General features: G+C 36.8%; 1 protein-coding gene and 1 pseudogene across 19 annotated transcripts in view; one reads left to right on the top strand and one right to left on the bottom strand.

Annotated features, from left to right (window-relative positions):
• The window catches only part of FAM122C (family with sequence similarity 122C), a 127139-nt gene that overhangs the window by 4382 nt on the left and 109870 nt on the right, over positions 1-12887 (top strand). For all 19 annotated transcript variants that reach the window (XR_002777924.1, XR_002777922.1, XR_002777921.1 and 16 more), the window contains exon 3: positions 1349-1430. Coding sequence is in view for 14 of the 19 variants with exons in the window: in XM_023525288.1 (XP_023381056.1) it covers positions 1349-1430 (82 nt within the window). In the remaining 5 variants the exon portion in view is untranslated. The remainder of the gene's footprint in view (positions 1-1348; positions 1431-12887) is intronic.
• On the bottom strand, positions 11855-12590 carry LOC105308111 (annotated as a pseudogene).

The following is a 12887-nucleotide window of genomic DNA, read 5'->3' as shown; positions in this document are numbered from 1 at the left end:
TTACTCTGAGATTTCTATTCCTACTTTTTTTTTTTACTACATAAATGTCCTTTTATAAATGAAACAATGGTGTTGGTGGTGAGATTTTTTTTAAATGTCCTAACTTGACCAAAGAAAATGGTCACCACCATATGTTTGTGCCAAGATTTTGTTTTGAAATTTTAGTATATGAAATCCAAAAGCTTGAAGCTAAATTGTGGAAGGCTTTGAATGTCATAGTAAGTAACGGAATTCTGCAGGCAGTTCAGAGTCACAGAAAGTTGTGAGCAGGAGAGCAAGCTATTCTCTAGGAAGGTGATCAGATAGTCTGTTAGAGAGATGGCCGTAAGGAAAGAACAGAGGTGAGGTGACTAATTAGACTATTGCAGGGTCTGTGGAAAAGTAAAATAGCTTGAAATTGGTTTGGGGCAAGGAGACTGAAAAGAATAAGATGGATATTAGTAAGATCATAAAAGTAAAACCTAGAAGACTTGGCACCCAATTGGATTTAGGGGGCAAAAAAGAAAATGTTAAAGATGATTTTTTATTATCATTAGGGAAACCTGGATGAAAGGTACAGGAAAATTCTGTATTGTCACAACTTCTTGTGAGTCTTAAACTATTTGAAAATAAAAAGTTATAACAAAAAGAAGACATAAAAAAGAAAATAACTTCTGCAGTGTCCCAAATAGGGCTGGGGCCGGCTAGGTGGGCACCATCAAAGCTGAGGACGGAAGCACCATCTTTAGCGGGCAGCAGCCGCTCAGCTTCAGATCATTGTTGCCACGTGGGAATGTGACCCAGCGTGGCAACATCTTGCAAATGTTCAATAGAAGCCAGAAATCTGGAATATGGATTATTTGTGTGAACTCTCTCAGTGTTTGAAATGTGCACAACTAATTCAAAAACAAAACACTGAATAGGCCAAATGAAACATGTTTGAAAATATCGGTTCTATCAATTCCTGCTACTGGTTACCCCTCTTGTTAGTGTGAAAGTTTGGGAGTTAAGAAGGAATTGGTACTAGCACATTGTACTTCCAAACATAAATTTAAATCAGTTACAGGTTTACACAGAAAATTATGTATTCAAAACCACAATAAATTATATTTATTCTTGGTAGCATGACTACAGGTAAAGTGGCATGCTTGAGAATTCCTTACCTTATACGGACCCTTATTTAGGCTCAGCCGACTGAAGTTTTGTGTATATGTGTGTGTGCATGTGTGTATAGGTGTTTTAATTTCTACATCTGCACAGCTGTCTCCACAAAGAAGCCATTTACATTAATGGCATTGCTATTTAAGTATTTGAACTTATTTCTTTAAAAAAATTTTGTAAGTGACAAATGTTTTCTTTTTCTTCTTAGTGATGATAATTCACAGGTGTTCCAAGCTGACACATTAAGAACTAGAGGAAACAGTACAACATTTAGGACCCAAAACTGTCCGGTAAGAAAATGCTTATAGCAGCCTCACTAGCCAAGATTGTGCTCTTGGCCTTAATGGTGGTTCTCAAACTTGAGTGCACTCATTAAAACAGACTACTGGCTCTCAATCTCAGAGTTTCTGATTAAAGAAGTCTGGAATGGGGCCTGAGAATTTACATTTCTGACAAGTTCTCACTTCAAGAAACACTGCTATAAACATTAATCTCTTAATTATAATTCTTATAATACTTATTTCATATAACGAATCTTTTTATTGAGGTGAAATTCGCATAACATACAGTTAACACTTTTAAAGTATACAATTCAGGAGCAGTTAGTGCATTCACAATGTTGATCGACCACCACCTCTCTCTTGTTTCAAAAAGCACACATCTTTGTTTTGTTTCTGATCATCGCTGTAAAATTTTCAGTCTTTCATCATTGAGTATATTAGCTGTTGGTTTGGTTAAATGCCATTTATCATGTTGCAGAAGTTCCTAAAAGAAAAAAAATCTTGTCATTTGCTCTTTGCTGAGTATTTTTATCATGAAAGGGTGTTGAATTGTTTCAAATGCTATTTTGTGCATCTATTGAGATTCTGTTAATATTGGTTGTATTGCACTGATTTTCTTAAGTTGAACCACCTTTGCATTCCTGGGATAAATTCTACTTGGTCCTGGTGTATAATCTTTCTAATGTACTATTGGATTCAGTTTGCTATTTTTTTGTTGAGAGTTTTTCCATCATATTCATAAGGGATATTAGTCTATAGTTTTCTTGAATTATCTTTGCTGGATTTGGTATCAGGGTAATGCTAACCTCCTAGAATGTGTTAGGAAATGTTCCTCTTCTTCTGTTTTTGGAAGAGTTTGAGTAGGATTGGTGTTGATTCTTCTTTAAATGTTTAGTAGAATTCACCATCTGGTCCTAGACTTTTCTTTGGAAGGTTTTTGAAACAGATTCTAGCTCTTTACAGTACTTGTTATGTTACTGGTTCTAGGGAGTCCTGGAACTCCTGGTCCTTGGTTCTTGGTGTCAGGTGACAATGAATTAAGGGAGATGCCCAGAAGATTGTAAGCAAGCAAGTTTTATTGAAAGCAAAAATACACTTCTCAGATGAGAGAATAGGCTGTTAAGAGAAGTCAACCCTGAAGATAAAGTACACTCTCAGAAGGGAGAGTGGACTGCCAAGAGAGATCAGCCCCGAAGCCTCCTGCTTTGGGCTCTTTTATTAAGCTTGCAAAGCTTTGGTCCTCCTCGTCACCATAGCCCCGCCCCTACAAGCCTTGATTGACAGATACATAACCTTCTTGTCTTTGAGCATGCATATACCCATAATGCATTCGTTTTGCCCATAAGGGGGGGGGCCAAAATCGCAATGTAAATTTATTATAATGATAGCATAATGAAGCAGAAGTGAATTCGAGGTCACACCAGCTGTCCTTCTGCACATGCCTATGTTGGGGAATTTCTCTGTCATTTCCTCATTATTGTGTCAGGCCCTACAGTTAAGTCAAGGATATTGTTTTAAGGCTGTTTCTCATGTTGGCTCCCCTGGGGAGGGCCCCTAGTGTAACTCCTACCTTAGTTACAGGTATCTTGAGATTTTCTATTTCCTTTTGAATTGGTTGTAATTTTTGTATTTTTAAGAATTCGTGCATTTCATCTAGATTATCTAATTTGTCAACATACAACTTTTCATTGATTTCTCTTACATGATTTTTTTTATATGATGGAATCTATAGAGCATATTTTAGAGAAATGTTATAGCTTGGAACCCATTTTAAAATATTGCCTCCTAATCTTAAAACTACATATTCCTCTTCATAGAATGATATTCAGTATTATCCCCACTGTCAACACACACACAAAAAAAAACATCCAAACCTATAGAGAAATTTATAAAAGTTTATTTGAGCCAAACTGATGACTTGCTGGGAAGCAAGATCTCAAATACTCCAGTGAGTGATAGTTTTGCAGTTCTTTTTATACATTTGGAATTAAGGAGGGAATGTAAGAAAAATTAAACAAGATTATGTGCTACTTTGAGGGTGGTTATACCTCTGAGGGGTCTGGAAAAGGTGTATTAACCTATATGCACAAGAAAAATGGACAGGGTTTGCAAAGATAAATCTTTTATAGGCCTGGAGCATGACGACCCACCATGACCTGCCCAGTTAAGAATTTATAAACAGATCACCACCCTGTGAGGTTACTTTCGGTCATTGAACTTGTCAGATTTGTTACAGAGTGCCTTTTTCTTTTCTCAAATGACTGTTGAATTTATTTGCTTGATCAACAATGGCCCTGGCAAAAATCAGTTAACCAACACTGAGATAGTTGTAATGTAATACAAAATTTTAAAAATTCATGACACCTTGATAGAAATTAGAGTTTACACAAACAAAAAAGAAACCTCCAATATTGCCAGCAAATATAAAATGAATGTAATATGACCAACAGGACAGCAAGAAGGCTTTTATACATTTATATTTGATACCTCACCATATTTTCAGTCACCATAATATCTTCTCTCCAGATTAAAAAAAAAAGTGTGCTGATTTTTGTAACAAAGCATTTTTTTAGTACAAAAATCAAATAATGGCCTAAAAGTCACAGCAATGCAATAGGTAGAGGGTTAAAACTGCATCGAACGGGTGCTGAAAATAAATATTAACTAGGAGGATGAGAGGACAGAGCCACCACCTTGACTGTGTGGTTTGTCTTCACATCCATGAGAGCTGACCTACTCATGGGTGCCATTTGGGCAGAGCATGACCGAATAAAGGTGCCTGAGAGCCAGCCTCCCAGATGCTTCAGGCACCAGGGAAGTTGCAAAAGCAAGAAAACAGGGTCAGAGATCACAGTTATCATTAAAAGGAAAAGTCGCTTTTTCCTATTGCTCAATCTCGTCATTTGAGAGTCTTTCGGGCAGGTTCACTGAGAAGATACAGATAATTGAAAACTTTTGTTGAACAGTATATGTGTGGCTTATTCAGGCAAAGACACATTTACATTCTAGCCCAAGCAAGCAATCTAAGAAATTGTGTTTTTAATGGAAGGTCAGTCACATAGAAGATTTCTGGTTTGAGAAACAGATCCTTTATGTGGATTCCTTAAATAAAGGTGGCTACCTTTGTCCAAAGTAGTGAAAAGCATTTGCTGATCACTGGGTCACATTGCCCTAGGGTTGGCAGGTCAGCTACATAGGCAGCTCTGTCTACGACCAACTAGAGCCCCTTTTTTGTTCAAAACACAAATATACTAATGTTATATTGGGGAAAAATTAGAATTATTCATTAAACAAATCTCTATCAATTCACCCATTTACTCATTCAATAGTATTTATTAAGCACTTGCTTGTCTATCAAAGCCCCTGTACATATCCAGTCTTCTTTTCTACTCAGCTAAGTCAACAAATATTTTTTTAGGAATCTACTATGTATTATGCCCAGACCTAGTTACCAGAGAGATCTAACCTAGTTTGAGGAGTTAACTAGTTTGGGAGGTAAAAAATGGCATGTTTAAAGGCCTAGATTGAAAAAGAGTGCGGTATGTAGAGAATAGAGTATGTAAAGAATTTGAATGAAGTGTGTTCTTGCTAGAGTGGAAATAAAGATGAAGTGGTGAGAGTTGAGGTTGGAGGTGTAGACTGTGCAAGATCTTGTAGGGCCTTCTAAGTCAAGCTAAAAAAATAAACATATAAGAACTCATAGAACTCAACAACAACAAAAAACAATTCACTTAAAAATGGACAGCGGCTTAATAGACTCTTCTTGAGAGCTATACAAATAGCCAACAAATATTTGAAAAGATGTTCAACCTCACTAGCTCTTAGGGAAATGCAAATCAAAATCACAATGAGATACCACCTCATACCTGTTAGAATGGCTATCATCAACAAGACAAGTAGTAAGTGTTGGAGAGGTTGTAGGAGAAAAGGAATCCTCACACACTGCTAAGTGGGAATGCAAATTGTTATGGCCACCATGGAGAACAGTATAGAGGTTCCTCAAAAAACTAAGAATAAAATGACCATATGGCCCAGCAATCCCTCTTCTGGGTGTTTACCCAAAAAACTTGAAAACATTTATCTGTAAAGATATACGCACCCTGATGTTCATTGCAGTATTATTCACAGTGGCCAAGACATCGAAACAACCCAAGTGTCCTATAAAAGATGAGTGGATAAAGAAGACATGGTACACATATACAATGGAGTAGTACTCAGCCATGAGAAAAGATGAAATACTGCTATTTGCAACAACATGGATGAATCTTGAAATTATAATGCTATATGAAATAAGTCAGACAGAAAAAGTTGAGAACCATATGATTTCACTCATATGTGGAACATAAAATTAAAAGTAATAAACAAACATGACAGAGATTCACCGACACGGACAGTGGATTAGTGGTTAGCAGTGGGGAGGAGAGAGGAATATGGGGAAGGCGGGTCAAATATTTGGTGGAGGATGGTGATGACACATCATATGTATGCTGCATTATGTATTCATCACATTTACATTCTAGCTCAAGCAAGCAATCACTTTGGGTGATGAATACATAATGCAGCATACATATGATGTGTTATTGAATTGTACACATGAAACCTATTTGATTTAATTAACCAATGTCACCCCAATAATTTTAATAAATAAATAAATAAAAGATTTTGCACTTTATCCTAAGGTCAATGGGGAGCCATTGAAGAATTTTAAGTCTGTGATTGACATGATCAGATTTGCATTTTTAAAAGAGTACCCTGGCTGCAGAGTGGGTTGGAAGAGGGCAAAAGTAGATGCAAGATCAGATAGGAGGCAAGTGCAATAACCCTGACAAATTGCTAATAGTAACTCAGACTAATGTGATGGCAGTGGGCATGGAGAACAGTGTCATATTCATGAAATATTTAAAAGGTAGAATGAATTGGTGATAGATTCAATGGAGAGTAGGAAATGGTGGGGGCAAAGAGGGCTACGAGATATCTGGCTTGAGCTAATAATGGGATGGCGATCCCACAGAAGAAGGGAACATTGGAAGAGGAGTGAATTTAGAAGGGAAGACAAGTTTAGTTTTGGACATGTTAAGTTTGAGGTTCTCTGGGATCTCTACATGGAAATGTTAGATATAATAGTTTAAATCTCAGGATAGAGATCTGGGCTAGAGACACACACTTAGGAATCATCAATAGATTGCTATTTAAAGCTACGAGAATAAATGATTTGACCTACAGAAAGAGTATAAAAGGGAAGAGAAGAGGCTACTTAAACATCAATCAGAAGAGGAAGCTCCATCAAAGAAGACTAAGAATGGTCAGAGAGCCGGAAGAAGACTCAGAAGACAATAGTACCATGAAAAACCAAGGAAAAGTATTAAATCGTATTCTGTCAAGTGGTCAGACATGATAAAGACTGAAAGGTGTCCTTTGAGTTACCAAAATGGAGAGAAATTCATAAATTTCTTATATTTGAAAACAGTTTCAATGGAGAGAGAGCTGGGGTGAGGTGAAGACAAGTTGGATTGGGTTGACAAATGACTGGGAGGTAAGGACCTATAAATAGCACCATACATACCAGCTTAGTTATTCAGAGGCAAATTACCCTTTCTATGCCTTGATTCCCTCATCTGTAAAATGGGAATGTAATAGTATCTGCCTCATAGGTTTGTTGTAGTGATTACATTAATCAGTGTGAGATACTATCAATAAAAACTGGAAGAAAAAAAGAAAAAGGAAAAAAGTTAAACCATATAGCACAACAATGTAAAAGTATTTAATATCACTTAAAATGGTTAAAATGGTAAATTTTGTGTGTATTTTACCACAGGCTTTTTTTAAAAGCTTATAGCATGTGAAAAAATCAATGTAAAGCACTCAGCAAAGCACTGGCACATACTAAATGCTCAATAAATATTAGATGTCTTTATTACTAATAATACATATATAGAGTAACCATGTACTTGGCATTTTTTTTTTAGGAATTCTAGGCTCTTGATTTGCATAAGGTTCCATTTAATATAATGAATATTTAAAAGAAACCATCTTATATCATGAATTGTGTTTGGCAGAACTGAAGTCATTTTATCTTATTTGGTAATGGGAATTTCAAGTTTTATTGAAGTTTTATTACTGTAACAGCATTATGCATATGCTTTTATTTTGTGAAAGTATCACGTTATTATCATTATAAGATTTATAAAGGTATATACTTGCCTTCAGTATAGATAGGCTGAGTTATCTAAGAGAGTGATGTGATAATTAGAATGCTTTTGGCAGAAGTAACAAAATCCAATCAGAGGCAACTTAAACAGTAAGGGACATTTATTATCTCAAGAAGTCTTGAGGAAAGGAGATTGCTGGGTTGTTTAATCCAGTGGCTCAGTGATGTCATTAGAGACCCAGCTTCCTTCCATCTTTCTACTCTGCCATCCTCAGCAGCGTCACTAACCTTTGTACCTAGTAATTTCACCCAGGGTTCAGAATCATTTGTATAGTATGATCTTATATATATTTGCAGATGTCAGAAGGAAATGTATCAATCTATTTTTATTAGTTATCTCTGGAGCATGGAATTAGAGAAAAAAATTTTACTTCTACTTTATGTATTTCTATATTACTTGAATGTTTTTCACGAAGTATCAACAATATAGGTGTTTTTATTTCTAGTTGATACATCACATTACAAAACAGAAACATCATTTTTTTAAAAAATACAGTTATTATTGAGTGATATCATGAACCATAAATTTAAGTGTCCTATCTCATACTGGCCTGTCCTTAAAATTGGTGCTGCAGGAACCTAGAATAGTCAAATTCATAGAGGCAGAAAGTAGAATGATGGTTCCCAGGGGCTGCAGGAAAGGGGGAATGGGGAGGTGTTGTTTAATGGGTATAGAGTTTCAGTTTTGCGAGATGAAAAGAGTTATGGAGATTAGTTGCACAACAATATGAATTGCCGTGTCCAGCAAGTGGTAAATCCTGCCACGTCCAGTGCGGCTCTGGAGAATGTACCTGAGTGGGAACGGCGGGAGATTAAGAAAAGAAAGGAGACAGAAAGCTGGGATCAGGACGTCCACTGTCCACTTATGGTGGAGCAATGGCACAGTTTTATTTTTACAAGCTACTTTTATATAAGAGCATACAATTGCTGGCTAGGATAAAATCATCTTCTGCACAATCACCCAACCCACACCCTGCTATGATCTTTTGCAGTTCCAACTGCTGGCGGCTATGAGCGTACTTCCCTCCCTGTCTCAGAGCAACACCGCATTGTTCTCCGATCAGTTCTTACTTCCCCATTCTTAGGAGGGTTCTTGAGGCGAGGCAACCTTTAGTTGACCTCACAGATTGCAAGGACCTTGTCAGCTTGCAGTCCACTCTCCACAATGAATGTACTTAACACTAATGAACTTTAGATTTAAAAATGATTAAGATGGTAAATTTTATATTCTAACATTTTACTACAATTTAAAAATTTTAAAATTGGTGCTGCTTTCCATGTATTTCAGTGTAAGTAAAACAGCATTTTGGGGGAAAAAAAATCACCATTAACAGGGCATTGAAGAACCATGGATATCATTTAACATACAAATAAAGATGCCTATTTTCCAAACGTTATAAATATCTATTATCCATAATTATTTTCTTAATTAACCTCAAATATTTCCTTCACCACTATCAGAGAATCATTCCACCCCACTTATGAGCAGAGACCCAAGGACCTCTTCTAACTATGGGGACCGTGCCTTGTCCCCTAATTACCCCTTTGCTTTAACTCCTGAGAACTCTGAGGTTGGCATGCCTGTTCCTTACTTTTCCACTAGGAATTCTCTTCCTGGAACTTCTGTTGAATTTGGTACGGCCATGTCTTTTCTCCATCCCTGCCCCTCCTATTCCAAAATAAGCAAGAGAAATGTCTCATCTTCCTCTCAGAAACGATTGTGCTTTTCTTGAGCAATATGTTTTAATTTTATGGCTACTGATATTTATCTGATTAGGTTTTGCTTTTCACACTGGCAACTATAAACTCTAAACCCAGTTTCTGTCCCACCCAGTAGAGCGTATTTAGTACATTCCTGATCCTGCTTTATGCTCTGTTTTTCTAGCCTATATTCAATTCATGTTCAGAATCTATATCACCTTAAATCATTTCAGGAACTAGGCAGAGACATTCATAAACATAGCATACAACTCTTGTTCAGGATTTTCTAAGTGTTTTATCTCTTGTAACTACAGTAGGAAATGGGTTAAAATAGCAAACTTGTGAAGTTTAAATTATTTTTAACGAATTTAATGTCTTTACAATAGTTTTCGGTTGTCTCTCTTTAAAATGGAACTAAGCTTGATCTTTTCTATCTTAATTCCTTCACTGAAGATAATGCTTGGGAATCAGCTTTGCCCAGCACCCTCCCCAACACCCCCACTACCCACTACCACCACATCATTCCTTGGTGCTGGCACTCTTGCTTCCTCCCAAGGACTTTTCCCCCTAGAGTGTGAGAGAAAGGCTCAATGGAAATTTACGTAAAAGATACTAGTGAGGTTTATTGACATCTCAGGAAACCATTTCGATTTTAATTCTTTGTTTAATATAGAAAAATTATCTAACACCACCTATAGCACTTAATCTGTGGGATAATTCTCTTCCAGAAGCCTTCTTATCTACAATTAATTTTCAACATTATTACTGAATCAGTCAAGTCCAATATTTAATCCACATTTTTTCCAAGTTAAACACTTTTCTGTGGCTTACCATACTATAGCTCAATTTCAAATTCTACCTTCCTCAGACATTTCACAGCATATCCTGTTCATGTCATCAATTTCAGTCAGGCAATCTTCTCGGGATTTCCTGGATGAAGTTTTCCAATAGGGAATTCTAAGCCTTTGTCTAAAACTAAACTGGTTCCTTCCCATCCCTTAGCTATCAGTTAAAAATAATCTCTTCCAGGAAGTCTTTCATAATTAGTTTAGGACAGTTTGCCACATCATGCAATTCTCTTCCTTTGTTTTTTTTTTTTTATAACATGTCATTATTATACAGCTAGAGCATCATAATTTCATAATTACATAGAGTATATGTATATATTTAAGTTCCAGTTAGCATGTCTTTTCATCGGATTATAAATCTTATAACATTTAATGTTTCACATTCTATATTGTGAACTTTCTGGGTGTTTGAATGGTGATAGTATGAGCATGAGTTAAACATAGTAAAATTCTGCTTGTTCAAAGGTGTGTATATGTATATGTGTGTGTGTGTGTGTGTGTGTGTGTGTATACACACATGTATGTATACTTGAGAGTTTTTTTTTAAGGGGAAACCTAAATTTTTCAGATTTGGTGCATGTCATTGCACAATTTCTCAGTGATCACTGCTAATAAAGGGGAGCATTGGTGGAAAATATCCCAAACTGGATAAATCACAATATTTTCTTACTTGCTTTAGAAATTATCTTTACTGTATGCCTTAAGAATAGGCATACAAATGTTTCCTAACTAGTAATATTTAATGTTGGAGAGGTACAAGGAAATTGATATTCTCATATATTGCTAGAAAGTAAACTTGTATAAGCTTTCTGGAGGGCAGTTTGGCAATGTGTATCAACAGCCTTGTGACCCAGAAACTCCAAATTTATGAGTTTACCCTAAATAATTCATTAAGGATGTGTGCAACAATTAGCTTAAAGGTTGTTATCACAGCGTTGTTTACAAGAGCAAGCAAAAATGTGGCAACAGTATGAATGTCTAACAACAGGGAATAAGTTAAATGACTGAGCCTTCATTAACTGTGTTTGTATCCTAGTTCTTGGAATTACTAGCCATATGACCTTGGGCAAGTTGCTCAATTTCCCTGGCCCTCAATTTTCTAATCTTTAAAATGAGGACAATAATAATGTCTATGTTGTGTGGCTGGTATGAGAATTGAGTGAGATAAGATGTGGCTGGCAAGTGCTGGCAAGTGCTTCTTATCAGTGCATCCATATAGTATAATATTCAGTCTTTAAAATGGTTTTGCAGGTGAATTTTATGATAGAAAGATGCGTGGAATGTATTAAGTGATTTTCGATTTGTTTATAAAATAAAAATCCAGTTTATTCATCTGTTTATGACACAGTACACAAGAGGCAATGTGTTTCACATCATAGGTTTTACTTCCAATGCCTCGGACTGTTCCTTTCTTTAGCTAAAATGAGAGACTAACTAGGAAAGCCAGATAATGCTTACATAACTAAAATAAGTTTGGGGGTACATGGACAATGTTAATATCATCCTTACAGGGATGGACACATAGGGACTATTAGTCTCAAGCTGATTTTCTAGAACTGTTAGCTGGAAACATAGGAACACTACTGGATGCTTGTGCCGGCTGGAGTTTCAGTGAGCCCCACCACAGGCATGGCAGCACTCTCTGGTAATCGCCCTTGCTGTCTTTCTGGATGGAGTCACAAAAATAGAGGCTTGTTCTGAATACACTGGAGCAGGTCTCCTTTGACCCCCTTCTTAATCATAAAGACTGTAGCTCTTGTACCTTTCAAATACTTCCTGGAGGTGACATACCCTCTGCTCAGTCATGATGCTGATCCACTTGGGAACATCAGTTCCTTTCCTCTTCACTCTTGGGTCAGTCAGTTTATAATCAGTGACAGAGCCACCTGCTGCTCTTCTACCCTTTGCAAGGGCAAACATCAGCTTCTGAAAGTCACTAGATATGCCAACAACGTCCTTCTCCAGATCACTCTTGTACATTTCCTTGTAGACTGTTCATTTCTTGCAGTTCCTGGTGGGTCCTTGAGCAGATATCTCAGTGAGGGAGTCCTTATCAGTCTCCAACACCTTCATGGAGGAGGCTCTCAACTTGGAAGCCTCATACTGAGCAGTTTTTTTCAGTAGGCCCCAAATCACTGTCTCCAGGTGGCTAGACAAGGCTGGTGTCAGTACTGATGTAAGTTCCTTTTTGGTCCTTCTCTTTTCATTGCTGTGGCTGGTCATATGTTGACTGGTGACCTCATCCATTTCTTTAGTCTTGATTGCCATTTCAGTGTTCAAAGTATAAAACTTGGTGTATGCTTTGACAGACCTGTATGCACTTATGGGTGTAGAGTGGTCACTCTTCCAGCTAAGTTTCCACAGATTTTCGTGAACAGTGGGCATTTTGATAGAAGCCAGCCCAGGAGCTGAAAGCTGCAAACATCCCTAGATGCAGACCCAGAATATATCAAGTTTTATATATATCCCAAACTGCAAAATAGTATGTGCAGTAGGATCCAGGTCTGGAAAAATAAACACAGATATTTACTACAGTCATCTCTGGATGGTGGGTGATGCTGGGATTTTTTTCTCTATTAATTATGTTTTATACTGAGCATATATTGCTTTATAATGAAAAAAAGTGAGTCAATTTCTGTTGAAAAAATAAAAGATCAGGATAAGTGGGTGGAGCACAGAGGATATTTAGGGCAGTGAAACTACTTGATA

The sequence above is a fragment of the Pteropus vampyrus genome, unplaced genomic scaffold (assembly GCF_000151845.1).
Source record: "Pteropus vampyrus isolate Shadow unplaced genomic scaffold, Pvam_2.0 Scaffold548, whole genome shotgun sequence".
Lineage (NCBI taxonomy): Eukaryota > Metazoa > Chordata > Mammalia > Chiroptera > Pteropodidae > Pteropus > Pteropus vampyrus.
Note: the sequence above shows the minus strand (reverse complement) of the source record. Positions and strands in the feature narration are given on the sequence as shown.